The sequence below is a fragment of the Salvia splendens genome, chromosome 5 (assembly GCF_004379255.2).
Source record: "Salvia splendens isolate huo1 chromosome 5, SspV2, whole genome shotgun sequence".
Lineage (NCBI taxonomy): Eukaryota > Viridiplantae > Streptophyta > Magnoliopsida > Lamiales > Lamiaceae > Salvia > Salvia splendens.
This window is the reverse complement of record NC_056036.1, coordinates 32,611,826-32,637,615: the sequence shown is the minus strand read 5'-3', so window position 1 is coordinate 32,637,615 and position 25,790 is coordinate 32,611,826. Positions and strand designations below refer to the sequence as shown.

General features: G+C 39.4%; 2 protein-coding genes and 2 long non-coding RNA genes across 4 annotated transcripts; all 4 read left to right on the top strand.

Moving 5' to 3' along the window:
- The first annotated feature begins 8,605 nt into the window (after positions 1 to 8,605).
- On the top strand, positions 8,606 to 10,223 carry LOC121804140. The gene is made up of 3 exons (XM_042203681.1): positions 8,606 to 9,027; positions 9,169 to 9,568; positions 9,633 to 10,223. Exons 1-3 carry the CDS (start codon positions 8,606 to 8,608, stop codon positions 10,221 to 10,223), a joined length of 1,413 nt encoding a protein of 470 aa, XP_042059615.1.
- Positions 10,224 to 15,408: 5,185 nt separating this feature from the next.
- On the top strand, positions 15,409 to 17,337 carry LOC121805440 (cleavage and polyadenylation specificity factor subunit 1-like). Its single transcript, XM_042205287.1, has 4 exons — positions 15,409 to 15,473; positions 15,703 to 15,838; positions 16,928 to 17,073; positions 17,216 to 17,337. Exons 1-4 carry the CDS (start codon positions 15,450 to 15,452, stop codon positions 17,228 to 17,230), a joined length of 321 nt encoding a protein of 106 aa, XP_042061221.1. The 5' UTR covers positions 15,409 to 15,449; the 3' UTR covers positions 17,231 to 17,337.
- A 4,875-nt stretch (positions 17,338 to 22,212) lies between these two features.
- Positions 22,213 to 22,884, top strand: LOC121805444. The gene is made up of 3 exons (XR_006051481.1): positions 22,213 to 22,301; positions 22,385 to 22,437; positions 22,847 to 22,884. It is a non-coding gene; the product is annotated as an uncharacterized LOC121805444 (long non-coding RNA).
- Positions 22,885 to 22,894: 10 nt separating this feature from the next.
- On the top strand, positions 22,895 to 23,640 carry LOC121805445. The gene is made up of 3 exons (XR_006051482.1): positions 22,895 to 22,970; positions 23,414 to 23,465; positions 23,556 to 23,640. It is a non-coding gene; the product is annotated as an uncharacterized LOC121805445 (long non-coding RNA).
- The last annotated feature ends 2,150 nt before the right edge of the window (positions 23,641 to 25,790 follow it).

Genomic DNA, 25,790 nt, shown 5'->3' with positions numbered 1-25,790 from the left:
TTTGCATCATGAGGTTTCTCTCTTCCTTAATGCGTATTCAGAAAGGTGCTCTGATTTTGTTTTGAAATCACTTGATTTACTCTATATTTCGTTTCTGAGGCTCCTATGTTTCGAAAACACTTGATTTACTGTACAGTCTGATGTGTTTTGATGTGCATTTCGTTTCTGAATCTCCTATGTTTCGAAAACACTTGATCTACTTTTGATGTGTTTTGTGTTGGGTTTGATCTTTTTGATATTGATTTTTGTTTTTATCTGATGTTGATATGATGTTGTTTTATATGGATGAGTAATGCGGCGTTACCTACTTCCGCCGGTCAAGGAGAGTTCCACCGGTTGTAGTATTTCGTTTGAATCTAGTGGTTGTCTTTAAGAAGGAATTTGAATTTGAATTGGTAGATAAGGACATTAAGAGTGCGTTCAATGGCTCAATCCCATGTTTGATTTGTTGGTTAAATTTTTCGTGTGGTCCGTTTAATGGGCAAGGACCCGTTAAATTAAGGCTGAAAATTGTTGTTTTATTATCATGAAAAATTTAGCGATAATAATCTTTGCAACACTATTTTAATCTTAAATTACCTGAATTACTAATATAACCCTCAATTATAGAAATGTAGAAAATTGTTGGCAATTGAGTTGTCACACTCTTTGCAAAAATTAAAGTCGTGGTATCGATTCATAAAATGACATCTTCACTATTCACCCTCTTCGGTCTTCTTCCACCATTTCTAATTCCTCTTCCATGCATTAGTCTCGAAAAAAGGAATCAAGCTCTTCAGCGTTATTGATATATGGCTCTGGGCATTTTTCATAAGAGCGGCATGCCAACCCGTTGCCAAGGGCATTGCAGCACACATAGCAAAAGTAGCTGCCCTTGTAACCATAATAGGTCTCCTCCCAGTGCTCATTCATGGATTTGACAGACTTAGTTACCATGCGGCATTCAGGACAGTTGCAAACGCAACGACACCCTTTTTTCGCCATAGACTCCTGTTTCTTCAGCTGCGCATTCGAGTTCTTGTGCTTGGCAAACACTGTGCCAAGCCTCAAACCACTTCCAAAGCCAACCCAAACCTGCATCTAGAAACAATCAACCTAACATAATGCATCTAGAAACAATCAACCTAACATAATTTTTCGCCAAGTACTTCTGCTCACATATTTCAGATAAAGGAATATTGTTTTACGGACATGAACACTTCAGATCAATTAGATATCAATTAGATCTTTGCATACTTCCACCGGTCATAACCGCCGGCTACTTCCACCGGCTGTAGTATTTCATTTGAATATAATGGTGGTCTTTAAGAAGGAATTTGAATTGGTAGATGTGGACATTTAGAGTGCATTTAATGGCTCAGTCCGATATTTGATTTGTTGGTTAAATTTTTCGTGTGGTTCGTTCAATGGGCAAGGCACCGTTAAATTAAGGCTGAAAATTGTTGTTTTATTATCATGAAAAATTTAGTGATAATAATCTTTGCAAAACTACTACCTCCGTCCCCCAAAATTTGTCCCACTTTGACTCAACACGGGTTTGAAGAAATGTAATGGAAAGTGAGTTGAAAAAGTTAGTGGATTGTGGGTCCTATTTTTACATATTAGTTTTATAATAAAATGTGAGTAGGAATGAATTAGTGGAATATGAAGTCCACTTAGGGGTGAGCATTCGGGTTTCGGTTCGGTTTTTTGCCAAAACCGAACCAAACCCAAAAAACCGAATTTAGTTCAAAATTCAAACCGAACCGAACCGAAAAACTGAAAAACCGAAATCCGAAAAACCGAAAACCGAAATTTAAAAAAAAACGAAAAACCAAAAAAATAGCATATATTAATATATATATATATATATAATATAATTTATTTTATATATATTAATAGAATATAAATATTCTATTAATATATATAATATAAAATTAATAGAATATATATAATACATATTATATAAAATATATTAAAAGAATATATATTATATATATGATATAATATATTAAATTAATAGAATAAATATATATAATATAATATTTAAAATATAATTCAGTTTTTTTGGTTATTTTTTTCGCCCGAACCGAACCGAATAAAAAAAACCGATTTTTTTGTATTTTTAAAACCGATCGGAACCGAAAAACCAAAAAAACTGAACCGAATTTCAAAATTTCGGTTAGGTTCGATTCGGATAATCGGTTTTCGGTTTTTTTGCTCACCCCTAGGTCCACTACCAAAAATGATAAAAAGTGAAATGCGACAAAGTTTGGGGGATGGATGGAAATGGAAAAATGGGACAAATTTTGGGGACGAAGGTAGTAAAATTTTAAATTACCAGAATTACTAATATAGGCTTCAATCTTAGAAATGTAAACAAATTTATAACACGTGAATATGCTTCACAAAAATATAGCAACATCAGATAAATCACCAACTATTCACATATCTATTTACATTCCAACATTACTGATTTGGCAGAAATAACATGAAATAACATGAAATAACATGGACGTTGCTGGATATCTCTAAATTGATTTACATCGAAATAGTTATCAGATCGACATCTAAGTGATTCAACCTATTAACACATGGATATGCTTCACAAAAACATAGCAGCAAAAGACAAAATACCAACTATTCTCAGATCTGTTTACATTCCAATATTGTTGTTTTGGCATAAATAACATAGACATGCCATCGAAATATAGTTTTATGGACTGCATAGCAATTAACACATATGCTAGATATCAGGAGTCATGCATCTTGAAAAATTGAAGATTATTAGTTCGTGTTGTGTCACAATTTTAGTAGGAAGATTTTTGAAAGATCTGGTGAGAGAAAGAATTTTGTTGAGTACGAAAGGGTCGAGAAACATGGTGTTGGTGGGTTTGTGATAGTCAGTTTGTGGGTGATTTATTTGATTTTATGGAAATATATTGTCTAGCTTAGTCGGCTTCTTGCTATTGTCGAATTTAGAGATTGACGACATGTAAATCGTTGCAAGGAAGATATCTGGTGTTGGTGGAAAAATTTGCAACCATGTTTAGATATTGCAGAGGTTACTCTATGTTCTTACCGACGGTCAATTCAGAAATGATTTTTGGTTACGTTTTTATTAGGTTTTTAAGGGGATGACTGTGTAATGGTATCCAATTAATAATTAATATACTCCCTCTGTCCCATTAGAAATGCAACGTTTTCCTTTTTGGTCTGTCCCATTAAAAATGAAACGTTTCTAAAAATGGAAACAATACTCTCTCTACTTTTTCTTCTCTCTTACTTTACTCTCTCTCCATTAACTCACAAAACAACACTACATAAAATCCCGTGCCGAAAAGGAAATGTTGCATATTTAATGGGACGGAGGGAGTACATGTTTTGAAATATTTAGGCTAATATGAAGTATAAGTCTTGATTCCACCAAGAATATTTTTACTACTCTGTATTCCAAAATTGTCATTCAAACTCAACAATGGATGTAATACCATTAGCAAAAGTGAAGATCAATTGGTTATCATGTTTAATTATTTTTTTTTAGTATTCATCTTTATCCACACACAACTAAATATTTATGTATCAAGAACTATGAGCCGTAAATATTGGAAGATTTTAGCTTGTAATAATAATGTTGATAACACTTGTGATTTTAGTGTTAATGTCATTTACAAGGACAATTTTTAAAATTTATGAACTATTTTTTTGTTGTTATCACGTGAATTTATTCTCATTTATGTATATTCATTCCTTTTGATATTTTTTTCTTGTGAACTTTTATTTTGTTGAATATAAATTGTCACTAATTAATTTGTATTGATGGTGTTTTAGTATGTCATTGAAGTGTGGTTGTTATGTTTGTATTAGATATTTTAAATTGTTCTATTTTAATCAATATTTGATTCTTTCTCTCTTTTAAAGTTACATTTAATTAATTAATTTTTTTATTTATCTTAATAAAATGCTACTCCATATTACACATTCTTTTATTTTTCGAAGATCACACAATGATATTAATCTTATTTCCATTGATTTATTGAGAATGTATAATTTATACGTGACAACTATAAGGCTCGTGCATAGTACGAGTGCTGATACTAGTTTATGAGTAAATATGTCAATTTGTCATTTTTTGTCATTTTGACTTATGTGTAACACTGTTAGGGCCTAACATGCACCCTATCGATTCACTCTCTCCGGTTGTTGTACCGCACTTTCTTTTAGTATCGTGCCGTGGTCTCCGCCTCCTCAATCGGCCAATGTTTTCTCCCCTTTCTTTATCATCGCCCTCTTTAACCAGTGTATTATGATCATTTTCCCAATTTTAGATTGTTGCCCGTGTCCTCATGCCTCTTGCACCTCCTCCTTGTCCTCATCGCCCCCTATTGGATCACGAACATTGTAGCAACCATCATAGGAGTGTGAGCAATATGAGAAATCAAATTTGCCTTTTTCAAATATAAATGCTTAGGCATATCCCAATCTTTTTTTTCTTTTCAATGAAGATTATTGTGTTAATTTCAACATTTCTCAATTATCCACTACTTGTTTACTAATCCGTTTATGTGACAATTAGAGCATCCGCAATGGGGCGGATGATGGCACGCCCGATGGCGCGCATCGTCCGCGCCCCCCTCGTCCGCCCCATTGCGGGTGTGTGCCATAGGCCGCGGACGATCGTCGCGCCCTATACTAAGGGCGCAGAGGATAGCGCGGACGATGCCCATCGTCCGCGCCATCGTCCGCTCCATTGCGGCTTGCGTGGACGATAGGCAATCGTTCGCGCCATCGTCCGCCCACTGTGGGTTACGCGGACGATGGTCGCAGACGATGGCACGCGTTTTTGATTTTCTATTTAAATCTCGTTTCTCATTCATTTGTGCATACGAACATATCGACTATCTCTTTACATATTCTCTCTCAACATCCAACCAAAATTAATCTCGGCGACGACACCAATAGTTCTAGGTCGTCTGATTCCGGTCGTTCGATTGACGAAGCCTTAGATGCAGCCGTTGAAGAGGCCATGGCGGCATGCTATGCGCAAATGCAGCGCGAGAAGGAGGCGGCGGCAGCGGCGGCTGAGCAAGTCCATAGGCCTATTCGACATAGGACGTATGTCCGACGCAACCACCAGGAAGCTCACAGACGTCTGGTTGAAGACTATTTTACCGATTAACCACGATGGGGCCCGACTGTTTTTCGCCGCCGGTTTAGAATGTCGCGGTACCTTTTTCTCAGCATTGTTCGGACATTGTCTTCACGTGATGAATACTTCACATTTCGGGAGGACGGCATCGGCAAACCCGGCCTTACACCATTGCAAAAGTGCACGACTGCTATTCGTCAGTTGGCATACGGCACCACGGCAGACCTTTTTGACGAGTACCTCCACTGCGGGGAGTCTACAGGCCGCGAGTGTCTGAAGTGCTTTTGTCGGGGCATAGTAGAGGCCTATGGCGACACATATTTGCGCAAGCCGACAGCCACTGATTGCCAGGGTCTGATGCAGATGCACGAGAGGGCGCACGGGTTTCCTGGGATGCTCGGGAGCATCGACTGTATGCACTGGGAGTGGAAGAATTGTCCGACGGCGTGGAGAGGCCAATTCACAAGTGGATACAAGGGCAGCCACCCGACGATGATCCTCGAAGCTATCGCTGACCATCGGCTCTGGATCTGGCATGCTTACTTCGGCGTAGCCGGGTCGAACAACGACATTAACGTCCTCAACTCGTCCACCCTCTTCACCGAGCAATGTAACGGCAACGGCCCGGCCATCGAGTTCACTGCCAACAGACGCCAATACCATATGGGGTACTACTTGGCCGATGGCATCTACCCACGGTGGCCAGTTTTCCTAAAGACGATCAGCTGCCCAATTGGTGAGAAGAGGGTTTTATTTGCTCAAAAGCAGGAGGCGGCGCGAAAGGATGTCGAGCGGGCATTTGGGGTGCTCCAATCACGGTGGGCAATTGTGAAAGGGCCGGCTCGTTTCTGGTACAAGGAAGTCATCACTGATGTCATATATGCGTGCATAATCATGCACAACATGATAGTCGAGAATGAAGGCGGAAGCATCACCGATTGGAATGAAGACGACCATGTATCTAGCTCTTCCGGCATGTCAACCGAGACACCCGATAGAGGGTTACTGTTAGGCTTCGACGAGGTTCTATCTAGACATGCCTCAATGTGCAACCAACATGAGCATGCGCAGCTCATGAGCGACATGATTGAAGAAGTGTGGGCTCATAACCGCCGTCGCTGAGTTTGCGTTTTTTTTATAATTCGCATTGTAATGTATTAATTTTTATTAAATGAAATGAAGTTTTTGAAATTCGTATTTTAATGTATTAGTTTTTTAAATTCGTATGAATTTTGTAAATATTAAAAAAATGATCATGTGGCGCGCCATAGGGCGCCCCACTGCAGGTGGGGAGGTAGGAGGATAAAACTGATGACGTGGCGCGCCTTAGGGCACCCCACTGCTAATACTCTTATTGCCCCTACAAATACAGCTTCGAAAATAATCTTATCCACTAATCAACTCGATCATTAGCCGAAAACGATTGACATTTTTGGCATTACACAAATAATTAAAAAAAGCAAAATTATCCCCAATATCCCGCCATCTGGGGTTTTAAGCAAAACCCTAAATCTCCAAACCATCACTCATCCACACTTCCACCATCTGAATCCAATCAACTGCAGATATGAGTTTCACGGCGTTCAAGATGATGCATTGGGAAACCGGCATCGAGCACTGCGCCTCAGGTTTCATCACCCATTCCTCCGCAGATTCCACGCCCAAAATCCCTCCGATCACCGCCGACGACATCGACTCGGACTGGGCCACCTCCACCAAGCCGACTGGAGCGGTTCCCAACCTCATTACTGCTGCCGCCAGCGTTCTTGAAGTTTACATTGTAAGAATTCAGGAAGAGGCTTCTCCGTCCTTAGCTCACAAAGCTGCTGCTGAGCCCAAGGGTGGTGGAGCCGTCTTAGCTGGCATTTCCGGTGCCTCACTTGAGCTCGTTTGCCATTATAGGTTTCTTCGGGTTTTTTCTTCTTTAGTTTTAGAGTACATATATCATTCCTCGTTTGTACTGCATTTTTTTTTGTTCCGGATTTGGGAGAGACGCATGACCCTCATGCGTCTCTTTTTAATGAGACGCATGACAGTCATGCGTCTTTCATAGAGACGCATGAGGGTCATGCGTCTCTTGTTTTTTTTCGTTTTATTTTAACGACGCATGAGCGTCATGCGTCTTAGGTATAGACGCATGAGGCTCATGCGTCTTTTATTTTTTTAAAATTTGACTGACGACGCATGAGCATCATGCGTCATAGGGAGAGACGCATGACGCTCATGCGTCTCTAACTTGCTTAAATCTTCCCAGCGAGGCAGAATAGGCAGAAAACACGATTGAAAGAGGGGAAGGCTAATCTTGACGATTTCTTGGTGATTTCTTGACGATTCCCTTCATATTTCGGTAAGTTTCCTTCAATCTTTCAACATTGCTCTCTTATTTGTTGTTTATTTGCATATTATTAGGGGTTTTGATTAATTTATTTTAAACTTTTTAAATTAGGGTTTATTGAAAAAATTTGTCATTAATTGTTGTTGGTTTGTATATATATTTTTGCAGATATCATGCAAGTATTCGTGAGTTTATATTGGGGCGGTAGAATGTTTCAACTTCCTCAAGTGGGCATTTGTTATGATCCTCCTCGTGCGAGAGCTTCCATCGTATTGAATTCATGTGTTACATTCTCTGAATTAGTTGCAATGATATGTGCTAAGATAAGAATAGATTCAAATCAACACTCCAACGAAATATCTTGGAGGCATTGTTTCTTGGGTACCGGTACGAGTTATGTATGTACTGGGGTTGACAGTGATGAAAGTGTGTTTTTTATGTTCAATGCGGCTCTAAATTCTACTCGGCATATTGAATTATTTGTTGAGTATTCGTCTGTTGGAATTGCCTTCATCCCACCAATTGTTGATCATGGTGTTGGATCATCTACGAGGTTTGAACCTATGAGCATCGATTGCGGTATGATTGAGCAAACAGACGTTGCAGATGTTGCAGATGTTGGATTGAATACTCAAGAGAATGTACAAGAGCATGCTGATGTTGATGTTGTACGAGGAGACCTTGCAGATCCAGAATTGTCGTCATCATCGTCTGATGATATTTTAAGTGATGATTCCGGTGCTGACTCTAGTGATGAGGAGGTAGTGTATAAACCCGTCGTACAAGATGAACAACCACTTCCAGAATATGTTCACACTGAGTTGAAATATTTTCGCAAACTGCCAAGTGGTCCTACTGAGGTACCTGAAGTTGGTAATGAACGCAGTATGTACTGGGATGAAGAACACCCATATCGGATTAATGCTGGAACAAAATTTGATGGCAAGCTGCATGTGAAGACTGCTATTACTATGTGGAGTCTGAGGCAACACCAACAATTTAGGGTGGTTGAGAGTGAATTAAGAAGGTGGCATGTCGTGTGCAAATATCCAAATGGGAGGACATAAGATGCGACAGCTATTATCAGCGAGACCGACGCTGACGAAGCGAATGAATGTCGGTGGGAAGTTTCTGTTACACACATGGCCCATGATGATATGTGGGAGATTAGGAAGTGGCGGGGACGCCATAGTTGTGAAGGTCATCGTAATGATAGAGGACATGCTAATTTTTCATCACCAATGATTGCTTTGTGTATTCGCCATCAGTTGCTAAAAAATGCCGAGTTTAGTGCCGCCGCCGTAAGAAATTTTGTTCATGACAAATTTCATGTGGTAGTCAGTTGTAAGAAGGCATGGTATGCACGGAGAAGGGCTTTAGAGATTGTATTTGGTGGATGGGAGGTGTCATTTAGGGATTTTCCAAGCTACATGCTTGAACTGCAGTATAGGAATCCAGGCACCATTGTTGAGCGAAGGCATAACGAGTTGTTGAGCCAGGGTCGTACTAAAGTCTTCTATTACGTGTTCTGGGCACTTGGGCCTGCTATACATGCTTTCCAGGAGTGCCAACCAGTTTTGACAATAGACGGAACTCACCTCCGAGGAAGATTTAAAGGTAAGCTGCTTGTTGCTTGTGGTGTTGATGCTAACAAGAAATGCCTGCCTATTGCATATGCTGTTGTTGATGAAGAAACTGGCGACAGCTGGGAGTGGTTTTTGGATCATGTCAGAATTCATGTGGTGAAGTACGAAAGGGAGGTATGCATCATTTCGGATAGGCACAAAGGAATCCTCAAGGCTATGCATTCAGATATATGGAAAAAGCCGCCGATATGTCACCACAAATTTTGTTTGATCCATGTGAGGAAAAATATCTTGACAAAACTTAAGGGTAAGAGAGGTAAAGCGAAAGGCATGATATGGGCATTGGGTGTCACAACTCAAGTACGCAAGTACGTGAGAAGGCGACGTGCACTACGGGAGGAAAGTCTTATTGCGATACACGAGCTCAACAAAGCCAAAAAAGAGAACTGGTCTATTTGCTACGATGATGAACTGAGATGGGGGGTGCCCTCAACAAACATGTCAGAGAGCTACAACAACGTACTGAGAGGTGTAAGAGAGTTGCCAATTAGAGCTTTGGTTGATCTGACCTTTTGGCGAACAGTTGAATGGTGGGCAGATAGAAACAGAAATACAACAAACCGAAGGTCGGTTGACCCCCTGGGCGAGGGACAAACTTGTTGCGAATGATGCGAAGGGGCAAATGCATTACTGTTCAGTAGTCGCCCGAGAATTAGGTCATTACCAAATTCGAAGTCGTCCACGTGTTGAAAATGGAAAGGCAAAGGGCGATAACAGACAAGATGTCGAGTTTATGGATTCAAAGTGCAGTTGTGGGAAGTGGCAGATGTGGAGAGTCCCTTGTTCACATGCGTACACCGTTGCCAGAGATCGAGGTAACTCTATTTTTGAACTCATTGATAAACACAACCACAAAGCTACATGGGAAGCACAGTACTATGGTGTCTCATTTCAAGCACCAAGACACCAAGACTATTGGGCAAATCCTGGATGGAAATTGCGTATCACCCCTGAGCAGTTGCTTCCTCGAAAGCGCGGACGAGGCAGAACAAGGAGGATTCCTAATCAAATGGATGTCCGCGAGGAAGATGAACCGAGAGCGGCCAGCAAATGCATGAATTGTGGCGTAGAGGGACATGACCGAAGAAACTGCACAGTCGGTCGTGTTATGTAGGGGTTATTAACATTTGCAGCGCAGGTATGTTCGTACCTTAGTTTTTTTATGTAGGGTATATTTTTTATTTTCGTTCTATGAGAAATCATACTCTTTCTGTTGTAACAGGGCTTGTGTACGTGAAGACAGTGTTGGACAAAAAGCGTGTTACAAATTGAAGACTTTGGAATGGATTGAAGACTTTGGAATGAATTGAAGACTTTACAAAAAGCGTTGTTCCATTTTGTATTAACTGAACTTTTGGACAAGTTTTGTACTAATTCACTCGATTGTTTCAATTGGAGGTATAACAATTGTCGTTTTGATGAATTCTCCGTGTAATAGTTCAGAATTTTAGATACTGAAATTTGGTTTATGTATACATGGTTAGGGATAAGTAGTTTGCCGTATGACCCTCATGCGTCGTTGTGCCTGTTCTGCAATTTAGAGACGCGTGAGGGAGATGCGTCTCTACCTAAGAGCATGACCCTCATGCGTCGTTAAAAAAAACCCGAAAATAATATAAGACGCATGAGGGTCATGCGTCTTAGGCAGAGACGCATCTCCCTCATGCGTCTCTAAATTGCAGAACAGGCAGAAATACACTAATTGAAACAATATTCCTATCACAACAATCAATTAAATTGAGTTTGCAATCAAAATAACTTAAAAGAACACAACAATCTAGTGATTGAGTTTGCAATCAAAATAAATTATTCCGGATAAAACAATCTAATCAATACCATAGCTTAACCATACACTAAATTATTCCGGATGACAATTGCTACTTATACGACGACGGAGTGTATTTAGACGGTTCAATCCCCCTATTCTTCCTCGTTGACAGTCTCTTGTACACTTTACTTATGAGCTTCCCAATCCCGCCGCGTGATGAACCCTCCATACCATGTCGAGGTTCGACATGGATGCTCTGAACCAATAGAAAAATAAACAAGATTAAGCAGCCCGATCCGAGTAAAATAAGAGAGATCAAGCAATAAGTTAAAAATAATACCTGTTCCTCCTCGTTTTCCTCCTCTATGTTGCCAGTTTCTTCTTCTCCTTCATCATCATCCTCTTCTTCAGCTTGGACAGGAGGCACGATCTGATAATTCTGGAAGAATGAATCGACCGACGCTCGGGCTCCACTCCATTGCGGTACGTCTTGGCTTTGTGAATATGGGCGACGAGTCCAATCGGGCTCAGGCTGGCTAGGAGAATACTGGGGATGCTCCCATTGTGACTGGGACTCATGCGCCGGGTATGAATACCACTGGGGTGGGTCATGCTCTTGATACTGCGGCTCTGGTGCTACATAATCGGGCACCGGCTGGGACATCCTGAACTGCTTTGTGTAGCCGTGTCCCCCAGTCCAAACACCAGGCACTCCACGACGCCGTGGAACTACTTCTGGTTCATAAGGTATGACCACATTCTGATGTTGAGAAGCGGGGTACTCCATGACATCAGCGTTGTTCGTAGATTCGAGGACATTCTTAACAATTTTCCGAATCTGGCGCACTCGTGGGTCCATTTCGTCTTCCGTAGTTAAATGGAAAACCTGCTGAAAACCCTCAACCTAGACAAAAAAATGATACACTTATCAATACTAAACAATCTATATCACATGAAAGCATATAGTTTAATATAACAAACTTACAAATAGTCTCATCGAAGCAGCCGACTCGTTCATCCCAGCAGTGGCCCGTGTCCCAGGCTGAGTCATGTACGTCACGGTAATCCTGTTATACCACGCCATATACCCCGGGTTCATGGGGATATTCATGGACATCGGTGCGGCGTACTCGGCAGCTTGGAACTGTTCGTACCTCATGTCCCACTCCCCAATGTATAATTGATGCGTGTTTGCCCAGTTGTTGCCCTTCTTGCCACGCTGATCAGTTTTGCCTAGATGATCGACGTTCCTTAGCATCCTGTCTACGAACTGAGGTATATCCTGGTACCGATTGAACTATCGGCGCACTCTTCCAGGCTCATGGGCCTCGACATAGGCCCAACATACCAAGTAGGTTTCGCACAAAGAGCATCCATTCACATCATTACAGTAGTCAGGCAGTGTGCAAGGTGCGTACGGCGTCCAGATAAACTACAAAACAGCATTGCAAATGCCAAATTAATTTCATAAACAAAGTCTAAACCGAAAGAATATTCACCTGGCCAGGTCTAATCATAGATAATTGGTCACTGTAATGCTCAACCGAGTGTCTAGGAGCATTTCCTATCTGCGTTGTTCCTCTCCACCTATACATAAAATTGATGTAAGAAAAAAAAACCCAATATGCATTAATAAATAAATATTTCGATATATACCTGGCGCCACATGGTGTATATGGCTCGTGCACCTTTGGTCCTATGAACGCAGGCCTCAATGTGGGCATTCTTTCCCACGCCCATAGCTGCAGGAGGATCATAGGCCCGCCCAACTCTTTTCTCTTATCCATGCAAGCCTCGCACAGATAATGATAAAGGTAGGCCAATGCCGCGCTTCCCCAACTTATATTCTTCACCTCTTCCGGATCCCCAAGCCCATTCAACCACATAAATGGCACCTTACACCCCGTGGTGTCCGGTAGAATGAGACCTCCTAATAAAATTAGGGTATGGATACGTGCTCTTTGAATGTATACGTAAGTAGGTAGGTCATCACCCATAGGCATCCTTGTCTGGTTGATAAGGCGGTCATCAGGAAACCGCCTTGCTTTGTCTATGTGGAAGAATCTGGTATCCATCCCAACAGATCGCGGCACTTGCTGGTCCAATCTGGAAAGTTGTCATGATAGTCACGACCCGTGAAAACGACACCATCCGCCCTCAAGCCCCAGATGGCTTGCACATCTTCCAAGGTGCCGATCGGTAGATGGAATGTGTGTGTCTCCGGCCTCCAACGCTCAATCAACACCGTGATCAGCTCATTGTCGACCTTCATTGGCTTCCCACAATTGATCAAGCCTTTGAAACCAAAGACGTCAAGCCAATATCTTACATTCTCGTGAATTACGACGTCCCAAGTCTTACTTTCAGTCCTTCGGACTTTAAATACTTGGGTTGTTCCCTCTTTCATCAGTTTATTTGAAATGTGATTTTTTTGCATATTTAAGACGGACGGGTCTTCGGGTCCATACAATAAATGTCCAGTAGAACTTGAAGTCGCCATCTAATCTAAGTACATATTCACAAAACAACAATTACAAACTCAACCTGGCATGTACAAATAACATAATATAACAAGAGAACAACAAGTGATAGGTTTGCAAGTGTAATGTGTTAGCTTATTTGTTATAAACCCTAATTTACAACCAAAATCACAACACCAATCATCAAAAACATACCAATATTATACAATAGAATGAATTTAGCCACTAAAATCGTAGACATTTAACTAAACAACAAAAAAATCAACCAAAATGGAGCTATTCGTTTTAAACCCTAATTTACAAACATTAGGGGAAATCTAAATAATCTATGCAAATTAACAACAAATAAGGAAGGTAAGTAGAAGGATTGAACGAAACTTACCGGAAAACAAGTGGAAATCGTCTTCTTCGCCGAATCAAGGAAAAATCGCCGTTTCCGTGCCTCTTTGCTGTCTGCGTGCGTGAATGAGGAGCTACTGCCTTCGCTGCTGTTTTAATTCGAAGTAGAGACGCATGAGCGTCATGCGTCTCTCCCTAAGACGCATGATGCTCATGCGTCGTCAGTCAAATTTAAAAAAAATAAAAGACGCATGAGCCTCATGCGTCTATACCTAAGACGCATGACGCTCATGCGTCGTTAAAATAAAACGAAAAAAAACAAGAGACGCATGACCCTCATGCGTCTCTATGAAAGACGCATGACTGTCATGCGTCTCATTAAAAAGAGACGCATGAGGGTCATGCGTCTCTCCCAAATTCGGAACAAAAAAAAATGCAGTACAAACGAGGAATGATATATGTACTCTAGAAATAAAGAAGAAAAAACCCAGGTTTCTTCTTTTCCTATATCTAGTATTTACTTGAATTATGCCTTTTCTTTGTCGTAAATAATTCAGCTGTGCAATGTTGAAAAGCTTTGTCGCAATTTTTGGCTAGGAGGATGCTCCAGGAAAATACTGTATTGCAGGGCATGTTGTATTGAGAAATTGTCCTCTTGATTTTAGTTTTCAGCTTGGTTTGATGGCTTGCATAGCTATACTTTGTTTTTAATTAGTTAATATTAATGATTGGAGGAATTAGTTGAAATTTGTTGGAAATGTTTGAATGTTCGTAGGTAAAATTGCGAAATTTTTGTTTCCAACAATGTTACTAGCTCTCCCACTCTGCATGATAGAGTCTTAATATGAAGCTAAATTCGTCAAATGCAACAAATGCACCATCATGATTACTTATTTTGTGTTCAATTACTTATTGAGCTTACATAACATCATCATCATTATCATACTCAGTATTTTAACCTAGTTTTGGAATTTGGATTAATATGTAGCTATCTACTGGAGTAAATTTTGTTAATATTAGCAATGATTTTTTTGTTGCACCCACAATTTTTAAGAATGAGTGTCAGTTTCCTCAAGTAATTTGTTACAATGGAAAAACAGTATTATTTGTTATTTCAGATGCTAATTTGATTTTGTTTAATGCCTTGTAGGTTGCATGGTAATGTGGAGTGATTGGGGGTGTTACCAAATGGAGCTTGGAAAGAGGAGAGACTCTATTATATTGACTTTTCGAGATGCAAAAATATCAGTTTTGGAGTTTGATGAATCAATATATGGGCTACGAACCAGGTGTGATGTAATCTTATTATTGCAAATTCCATTCCCACACGTTGAAGGAACACAACGCGTTCTATGGTGCTATTGGTGGCACTCATATGCATATATAAGTAGCTCTTTACATTATTTGTGACAGGAAAAATAGGTCTTTGATTTATTTTTATTTATATATGTTGCTATATTTCTTCAACATGAACTTGTGAACTCAAACTGCCTACATAACAAACCTGAAGCTGTGGAGAGTAATTTCTGATTGTAAGTTGCAAATAGAATGAATGTCTGTTGTTACTAGTATGCCTCAACACGAACTATCATGAGAATGCTGTTTGGTGGTAATTTACTTATAGATACTTTTACTTCTTCTCTTTCAGTTGCATGCATTGTTTTGAGGGTTCTGATTGGGTTCACTTGAGAAGAGGCAGAGAATTTTTGATCCATTGGGGAGGTGTGCTGCGGTGCTTGCATATGGATTACAAATGATAGTCCTCAAAGCAGCTGAGGTTTTGTAACTGATCTGTCTTTACTCTGTTACAGTTCTTTTGATATGAATATTTTGATTACTAGGAACACGATATATATTTCTATTGCTACTACTAGATATTTACTCCATATTGTATCATGAACTATTTCGAATGTTGGGGATGATGAATGTTTTGGATCATGCTGCTTTCAAGTTAAGTAGTAACTGCTTATATCATTTTTTTAATTGTTTGTGAAACGTGATGTTAGGCTAGCACTGGTTTAACTGCACCTGCAGAGGACAGTACTTTCAGGGCAGCTGCTGCATCTCGAATTGAATCATCGTATATTGTTGGCTTACAAGATCTTGATATGAAGCATGTTAAAGATTTCATCTTCATCCATGGTAAGTATTCTGATTTGTTTTTTTTGGCATCCCTTTTTAATAAAGGGTGGTTCAGAAAATCCAATATGGCTAAGTGTATATTCTCAAATATTTGTGTGTGCTTTTTGTCGCTATAGATTTCCTAATCATTGTAATTTCCTTACCCATACTTCAATGGAAAGTTTTGATTGTATACTTCATAATAGTCAATAAAAAGCATGCACCAGAACCAGATTGAGAATCAGCACTTTCACACAAATTTCCTTTCTTGTAACTGCCGATGTTTAATTGCTGATTTTGAAAAGGGCTTATGATGATTTTTTTTTCTGTTCTGTATTTTTAATTGGGTGCTAATCTGATCTTTATCTTTCCAAGTTATAGGTTTCCCAATATATGCTTGGTTTGATAGCTTTGATTTCTAAAATGACTGCATTATTCAATTCTATCAAGTGTCGTTTTCTAAAAGGCAGAGACTGACTATTACTTGTTTGGTTCTATTGACTTTCTCATCATTGCCGCTCCTTTTATCTCAAGTTTAAGTTGAGCTACATGGCAAAAAAAAACTAGTTTGGGAAGTCTACGACATAGATCTTTTCTGTATATTTTCCTCAAAATCTTCTCTAATTTGGATAATTTGATGCTAGTGATAAAGAAAAAATCTGTTTTATGCTTTAAGGTTGTAGTAACCAGATTTTGACCTTCTTCAGTTAAAATTTATAAGTTATAATTTAATGTGGTTGTGGATTAAATTAAGTGAGAGTGCAGTTATAGACAACTCCAACTCAATGAGACACTCTTGACCGCCAGCAACTAAGTGGTAATCAATTTATAATAAATGATTAAATTCTCAATTCAACTTCATAATTTTTTAATAAGAGGACTCTTCTGATTTGCTGTGAAACAAGTCTTACTTGTAGCCATTGCTTGGTCTAATCAGTGGTTTTATTTAATCTTTTGTTTTTGCTTTTAGGTCCTGATTATATTTCTCTAAGATTCAGGCAACTAATTTGTGATCTGTTCGTATATCTTTTCTCAGCAACTTCATTTCATTATGAACCTCAGCCAATTCCCAGCAACTCCTTTTTTGAATGATTAAAAGCTATTTTTCAGGTTATATTGAGCCTGTTGTGGTAATTCTTCATGAACATGAGCTTACATGGGCGGGTCGGGTTGCTTGGAAACATCACACTTGTATGGTTTCCGCACTCAGCGTCAATACAACATTAAAGCAGCATCCGCTCATATGGTCAGCCATGGTCAGTGTTTTAAAATATGATCCTCTTATTTTACTTATAGGGTCTCATGTAATTGTTCCAACTATATTAAGAGCTTATCATGTCTTAGGAATATTTTTTCTTTACGTGCTAATGTTAATATAGCATATTTTTGTGGTGCTAGAGGTTTACTTTATGACCTACATCCATCGTTGAGAAAGCCTTCATTATGATGCCTCAGTTATCTTCTATTTGTACCTGTTAGAAAGTGAGGCTCTCAAATCAATGAGGATGCATGGCAAATCAGATGGAGCAAGCAATACAAGATCAAGAAGGTTTGAAAGTTAGTTTGTAACTAACGGCTACTAGCCGTTGAGTTTGGAGCTGCCCTTTAGAAGCAGTTTTGTAACCGTTTTTTAGAAGGAATTCTTGTTTCTTCTAGTTGATCTTGGTTGTATAAATAGCAGTAGTAGTCGAATATTTTGTGTGTGAAAAAACTGATCATTCTTGAATAAAAGTTTACATTCAATATTCCTACAAAAATCTCTCTTACTACTACCTCTACTGTCTTCGGTTAACCAAGCTCAAGTTTGAGCTGAAATCTTGATCATCTAAGTTACAATTGGCGCCGTCTGTGGGAAGGCTCAAAGACCGATCAAGAAGTGTGATGATGGCGGCCAGACTCGACGTCGAGAAGTTCACAGGCCGCAACGACTACGGCTTGTGGAAGATGAAGATGAGGGCCGTTTTGGTGCAACAAGGATTGTCCTCGGTTCTGGCTCAGGAGGAGTCGGATGGGAAGGGGAAGACGCCTGCGCCAGATGATAAGGCTCAGGCTAAGCTCGAGGAGATGCAGCTCAAGGCACATAGCGCCATCATCCTATGTCTCGGTGACAAAGTATTGCGGGAAGTGCAAGGTGAGAAGACAGCGGCTGGTATCTTGAAGCGATTAGATGATGTCTATCTAGCCAAATCTTTGGCTAATAGACTCTACATGAAGAGGAGATTATATTCATACAGCTTCACAGATGACAAATCAATTGTTGAGCAATTGGAGGACTTTGTGAAGTCGGTTGATGATCTTGAAGCCGTTGATGTTAAGATTGCTGATGAAGATAAAGCGATCTTGGTGTTGAATGCTCTACCAGACTCATACGATCAGTTGAGGGACGCCATCTTGTATGGGAGAGACAAGGTGATTACGTATAGTGAAGTTCATGCAGCGCTAATGGCGAAGGAGTTGCAAAAGGGAAATACCAAACCATCTCCCAACGCTGCAGAATCCCTCAACATCAAGAAATTCACCAAGAACAAGTTCAAGAAACAGAAGTTTGGGGAGAATAAGGCTCAGATCTCTGCAGACAAGGAGTCTAGATCATGTTTCTGGTGCAAGAAACCTGGTCACCTCAAAAAGGATTGCTTCGGATGGAAAAAGAAGCAGGCTGAAGAGAGGAAGGCACACTCAAATCAGATCAGTGATGAAGCAGAGGATGCAGCTGAGGTTATGAATGTCGTGGACAAAATTGAGAGGGGTTCTTGGATAATGAACTCCGGCTGTTCTTTTCATATTTGTCCACACAGAGATTGGTTCCAAGATCTGAAGGAAGCCAATGGATCAGTCCTATTGGGAAATGATAAAGCCTGCACAATCAAAGGAGTTGGAAGTGTCAAACTCAAGCTAAAAGATAGAACAGTGAGAATACTATCTGAAGTCAGGTATATTCCTGAAGTAAAGAGAAATCTTATATCTTTGGGGACACTGGAAAGGAGAGGGTATTCTTTTGTCTCAGAGAATGGAGTGATGAGAGTATGCAAGGGCCAAGAGATTAAAATGGTGGCTGAGAGGGGAGGCAGCCTATATTATCTTCAAGCTAGTGTGATTGTTGGTGAGTCTCATGTCACTACTGGATCTGATTTGAGATCGTGGCACCTAAAGCTTGGTCATCCGGCTCAAGGGACATTAAAGGCCTTAATCCACAGGAAGCTAATATCAGTCACAGGGATGGAGAAATCAGAACAGTGTCAGGACTGCATTCTGGGAAAGGCAAAGAAAATCTCTTTCCCAACTGGTAATCATTCTTCTATAGCTCCTCTTGATTATATTCACTCTGATCTTTGGGGACCTTCACCAATTACTAGCCTAGGTGGAGGTAGATATTATATGTCTATCATATATGATTTCTCTAGGAAGGTTTGGGTTTTTATATTGAAAGAAAAGTCTCAAGCCTTCATCACATTCAAGAATTGGTGCAAGCTCATGAAGAATGAAAAGGGAATGTTGCCTAAGGTGCTGAGAACTGACAACGGGCTAGAATATGTGTCCAAGGAGTTTGATTCCTTCTGTGCAGAGAATGGGATAAGAAGACACAAGACAGTCCCTGCAAACCCTCAACAAAATGGGGTTGCGGAGAGGATGAATCGGACCTTACTTGAGAGGGTTAGATGTCTCTTATCTTCATCTGGAGTTCACAAAAGATTCTGGGCAGAAGCTGTCACCACAGCAGCTTCTCTAATCAACAAGTGTCCATCTTCTGCCATTGGAGGTGCTATTCCTGATGAAAAGTGGTATGGTTCAGTACCTAATTACTTGATTTTGAAGCCTTTTGGATGTAAGGCTTTTGCACATATTAAACAAGGGAAACTTGAAGCAAGAGCCTTACAATGTGTGATGCTTGGCTATGAAAAGGGTATGAAAGGGTACAGGTTGTGGTGTACTGAGGCTGGGAGGCAAAAAGTTGTGATTAGCCGTGATGTCAAATTCTTAGAGAGTGATATGCCTTATCTCACCAAAGTCGTTGCTGATACACAGAAAGAAAGCTCTGTTGGCCTGGAGCCTTCTATGACTGAGACAAATAGTGCTTCTTCTCAGGATTTCAGTATTGATAGTGATGGAGCAGGTGGAGTATCTCAGGACAGAGATGAAGATGGTTTGAATGATGGGGGATCTCAGGAAGATTTTACTAGAGATTACCAAATAGGGCAGAGATAGGCCAAGAAGAACAGTGAAGCCACCTGCTAAGTTCAATGACTATGAGATGCTATATTATGCTTTGCACATTGCTGAGGAGTTGGAAGCTTCAGAGCCTAGTTCCTATGCAGAGGCCATTAATGGACTTAAAAAAAATCAATGGGTCCAGGCTATGAGAGAGGAAGTTGAATCTTTGATGAGCAACAAGACTTGGATTTTGGTGGAGAGGGCAGAATTCAGAAAAATTATTGGTTGTAAATGGGTTTTTAAGAAAAAGATGGAGTCTGCAGATCCCTCCAAAATTAGATTCAAGGCGAGGCTGGTTGCTAAAGGCTTTAATCAAGTTGAAGGGATTGATTTCAATGAGATTTACTCTCCAGTAGTCAAGCACAACTCAATAAGAGTGCTGTTGGCAGTGGCTGCAGCAAAGGGATGGGAATTGGAGCAGATGGATGTCAAGACTGCATTCTTGAATGGAGAGCTTGAAGAAACCATATATATGTCTCAACCACAAGGGTTTGAAGTCCCTGGAGCAGAACATAAGGTGTGTATGCTCAAGAGAAGCATCTATGGACTCAAACAATCAAGTAGACAATAGTATTTGAAGTTTGGAGAATGTTTGTCTAAACTTGGTTTCTCAAGATCCCAATATGATAGCTGTGTCTTTGTGAGGAGGCAAGCTACCAAGAGTCCTATCTATTTGTTGCTGTACGTAGATGATATGCTACTGGCTGGAGAAAGCATGGCTGAGATCAGAAAAATAAAAGATCAGCTTAGCATGGACTTTGAGATGAAAGATCTGGGCAATGCAAGGAGGATCTTGGGAATGGATATTCTAAGAGATAGGACCAGCAAAAGGCTTTGGCTATTTCAGACAGACTACATCCATAAAGCTTTGAAGAAGTTTAGGCTAGAGAACATGAAAAGCACAGCAACTCCTATGCCAGTCAATATTAAGCTCAGTACAGATCAGAAAGCAAGCAATGAGGAAGAAAGGAAGGAGATGGAACTGATCCCTTATTCCAGTATTGTTGGGAGCTTGATGTACCTCATGATCTGCACCAGACCCGATATAGCTCATGCTATAAGCATGACAAGCAGATACATGCTTGACTTTGGCAGACAGCATTGGGCTGCCTTGAAGTGGTCTCTTAGATACCTTGGTGGAGCAGACAAGTTGGCCCTGCTGTTTACTGGAGAGAATGAATCCAAAGAAGATCCATTGATTGGGTATTGTGACTCGGATTATGCAGCGAATGTGGATACAAGAAAGTCACAAACCGGGTATGTGTTCACTTTGTTTGGGACTGCCATTTGCTGGAAATCTAGCTTACAAAGTGTGGTGGCTTTGAGCACCACGGAGGCAGAATATATGTCACTTACATCTGCAGTAAAGGAGAGTAAGTGGCTATTGGGACTTGTATCAGAATTCGGCATAAAGCAAGAAAGGGTCTCAGTATACTGTGACAACAATGGAGCTCTATGCTTAGCAAAACACCCTCAATTTCATGAGCGTAGTAAACATATTGATGTAAGACTACACTTTATAAGAGATGAGGTGGAGTGTGGAAGGGTGAGGGTTCTCAAGATTGGTACAGCAGACAACCCAGCAGACATGCTTACCAAGCCCCTAAACCGAGACAAATTCGAGTATTGCTGCAAACTGGTTGGTTTATGTCCGATGAGGTTGTGATCATTGTTTTGAAGCCTAGGTGGAGATTGTTAGAAAGTGAGGCTCTCAAATCAATGAGGATGCATGGCAAATCAGATGGAGCAAGCAATACAAGATCAAGAAGGTTTGAAAGTTAGTTTGTAACTAACGGCTACTAGCCGTTGAGTTTGGAGCTGCCCTTTAGAAGCAGTTTTGTAACCGTTTTTTAGAAGGAATTCTTGTTTCTTCTAGTTGATCTTGGTTGTATAAATAGCAGTAGTAGTCGAATAGTTTGTGTGTGAAAAAACTGATCATTCTTGAATAAAAGTTTACATTCAATATTCCTACAAAAATCTCTCTTACTACTACCTCTACTGTCTTCGGTTAACCAAGCTCAAGTTTGAGCTGAAATCTTGATCATCTAAGTTACAGTACCTTTCTTAGGCATTGATAGATTACAAAGGAAGAACGTTGGAGTTTGTACACTAGCTTAAAGCTAACCACCCTCTAATATCCAACCAATGTTAATCTGAACTAATTACTATATTTTCTATATGATTTTCTCATGATGCATACAAGCTTCTTGCAGTTCCTTCACCTATTGGTGGAGTTCTTGTAATTGGTGCGAATACAATTCATTATCATAGCCAGGTTTGCGCTTTTTGGCATTGCATCTTCGGTATCACCTGCTTCTTTTTGTCCTGCTCTATATCTGATGATGCTTAATTGGTCAGTCTGCTTCATGTCACTTGGGGTTGAACAATTTTGCTGTTCCCGCAGATGGAAGGTGAAATTTCTGCTTCACTATTTCTTTCTGCCCCTTCTTTTCTCTATAATATGTGGAGAAGGATGTATTACCATTCAATATAATCTACTAGTTTTTTAAGTTAGACCGTGCATGTATTATTAGACTAACTATTGGTTCATTGCTGACTTTGCCTCTTATAATGATTTACATTAGGAATAAGTGCATCACAAAGCACGGTGCCACCTTTTAGGATAGGTTATACATTGTTCTTCCGTCCCGTTCCTGAAAAAACTACTTATTGTACATATAGGTTTGCTGATTTTAAAGGTGATATTTGTAAACATAGTACTTACTGTTAATAACTTTGATTAGAATGTTTGATATCTCCACCTAGCCTTTATTACTAAGAAGTTGCATTATTTCTAATGTATATGCACTCCTCTTTCAGTCAAGAGATGCCTAGGTCTGGATTTACTACGGAGCTTGTGCCGCCACTGGTTAACTAATGATGTTGCTGTGTTCTCCTCTAAATCTGGGGAGCTGCTTTTGCTTACTCTTGTTTATGATGGGAGGTTGGCGATTTATTACTCTCACTTGGTTCTCCTATTGGAGACATACGGAAGTGCTGTATTCATTTTGTTTAACCCTTGCATCTAATTTTACATATTCTGTTTCTGACTTATCTGGCTCAACAATTTTATCTTATGATCTGTTGGTAGAGCGTGTTACTGGGAATATCTGGAAATTTCTTTATGTTATGTTTATAGCTTTTCAAATATTGCCAGATTAAACCTCTGCAGATCTGGTTTGAAAGACTTCCTAGTGATGTGTTATCATTTTGGTTGAGAGTATGCAAAAATGAGATACTTAAGCTTCAAGTGTAGAATATGATGTATAAATATGCCTGGGCTATGCATTGTTGGCTTGCCTTTGATTGTGTAAAAACTAGGCCGGTGACATTACTTATGTAGTCATATACTGTATATTTGATATGCTGTCCTATTCAATTCTGCAGAGTTGTTCAGAGGCTTGAACTGATGATGTCAAGAGCTTCAGTCCTTACATCGGTCAGCCACATTAAGTTCATGTTATTGCACATTACCTGATGAACATCTGCAATGATAGATTTTTCATCAATTGAACTTGATTTTTTGTAGGACATTTGGAAGCTCGTTTTTCTTTTTGGGCAGTCGGTTGGGTGATAGTCTGCTTGTACAGTACAGTACTATTCTGGAATTGGAGCTCCAACACTAAGTCCTGGTGTAAAGGAAGAGGTTTGTCATTTTGACTGTTAGAACTCAGGATGAGTATATTTCAAGTTTGCTTTCTTAAAATAAGACTTGATCTTGAAATGCGGGCTCTGTAAGTGCTGGCATAATATTAGCCATGGGGTTTGGAAGTCTCTAGTTCTTTTTATGTATCTTAAGGCACGGTTAACTCAACATGGGCTGTGCATGTTCTCCTTTTCTCTAGGTTGGGGATATTGAAAGTGATGCCTCTTCACTGCGGAGATCTCCTTCTGATGCATTGCAGGATTTGATTACCAGCGAGGAACTTACATTCTATGGCACAGGTCCAAACAATGCGCAAATAGCTCAGGTTAAACCATGATCTGCATTCTTTGCTGAGCTCCATTGTGTTAATTTTATTATGATTTTTTTTTTAATGTGAAGTAGAACTACGCTCAAAGAGAACTGGCCTGTTTTTTCTTAAAACTAACCTTCACAATGTTAACTGCAACCATGGGTTTATATCAGAGGTTTGCTTTCTAATTATGTAATTCTGCTGGAACCTTGTTTGCTATGTCAACGAGCAATATATAATCTTCCTTTTTTCTTCCAGCTTTATCATATGACAATTATTGGCCTGTACATAAGGTTTTCTTCACATTCTCCCCTAGTACTGATAAATTCCAAACATTGACAAGCCTTTTAAAATTCTAGCTGCTTTCAACTTTGCATCTTAGTTTCTTACTAAAGCGCAATTTTAATTGTAGAACAGTGATATTATGTTTATGGACTTGAGGTTGTACTCATCTCGAATGTGAAGTCATATGAATTAACTATATTATATCCTATCGTATCTTGGGTTCTGTTTCTGTTGCAATTTGACCTTGATGAACTTGATTGGATCTCGCATAGTATGCTGATAAATTTTATTGACATTTGATTTTAATGCATTAATACTGAAATATAAGTATTTTAGAATTTTCTATTTTTTAAGAGATGAGTTGGTTATTTGGTTTTTGCAGAAAAACTTGATTCATTGCTTAATATTGGTCCACTAAAGGATTTCTCTTATGGTTTGAGAAGTAATGGTGATCCAAATACTACAGGAGTTGCGAAGCAAAGTAATTATGAACTGGTTAGTTGTAGCTTCATTCTTCAGTTTAAGTTGGCTTATCAGTTGGTAACCAATGCATTGCTAAAAGTGTTGTCCTTATTTATTAAATTGTCCTTCATTGTTCAGACATTTATAGTCCTTTGTTATCTGATATACAAATACCTATCTAGGTATGCTGTTCTGGCCAAGGAAAAAATGGTGCTCTCACAGTACTTCAAAAATCAATAACTCAAGTGTGTACACCTCCTTTTACTTACTACATGGCCTTTTTAAATATCTGGTTATTGCTGTGCTTCTTGTATAATTCTGGAAGATGTTATACCCTACTGTCCTACACATGATTTTTCTAATGTCTAGTAGTAAATATGAATGAATTATCTGTGAATAAGTCAGTATGTTTTTAGAACAGAAAATGAAAAGTAAAAAATCATGAAGTTGTGGTTATTCTTACATTGTTAGCTTGTCATGCGATGCCTTCATTTATATAAACTTAGTTTTCTATTGGTAAAACTATTAGACTACACACTTGTGGAAAACTGTCAAATTAAGATAAAAAAAAACATAAGAATATCTTTTCTTAGAATCCGTGAATGTCAAATTTCTATTTTGACATTGGAACTTAGTAGTTGGGATGTCAATCAGACCAAGCCCGTTTGTTTTTTTAGCTAGACTAATACTATTCCTTATCTTCCCAGAAAACATATACTCCCTCTGCATTCAAAAAATAGAAACATTTGAAACGGCACGGGTTTTAATGCACAATCGGTACAGTAAGTGAGAAAAATTGGTAAAGTAAGAGAGAGGAAAAGAAAAATGAGTAAAGTAAAAGAGAGGAAGAGAAAAAGTAGCGAAAGTAGAGTTAGTGGATTGTGGGGTCCATGTCCTAAAATAAAAAGATTCTAAAGTTTCTATTTTTAAGGAACGGCCCAAAATGGAAATGGTTGCTATTTTAAAAAACGGAGGGAGTATATAAAGAAAATGCAAAATAAATAAATAAATAAAATGTTTGATCTACACTTTGAAATTGTCCTTTTTGTAGGGTCTTAAAT

Excerpts from the sequence above, each read along its gene's own strand:
- LOC121804140 (XM_042203681.1), top strand. The coding sequence starts at position 8,606 with ATGGCCCATGATGATATGTGGGAGATTAGGAAGTGGCGGGGACGCCAT. Across the intron at positions 9,028-9,168 it reads GCTATACATGCTTTCCAGGA|CTGGGAGTGGTTTTTGGATC; the intron begins GTGCCAACCAGT and ends AACTGGCGACAG. Across the intron at positions 9,569-9,632 it reads TGTCAGAGAGCTACAACAAC|TTGAATGGTGGGCAGATAGA; the intron begins GTACTGAGAGGT and ends TTTGGCGAACAG.
- LOC121805440 (XM_042205287.1), top strand. The coding sequence starts at position 15,450 with ATGATAGTCCTCAAAGCAGCTGAG. Across the intron at positions 15,474-15,702 it reads TAGTCCTCAAAGCAGCTGAG|GCTAGCACTGGTTTAACTGC; the intron begins GTTTTGTAACTG and ends ACGTGATGTTAG. Across the intron at positions 15,839-16,927 it reads AGATTTCATCTTCATCCATG|GTTATATTGAGCCTGTTGTG; the intron begins GTAAGTATTCTG and ends GCTATTTTTCAG.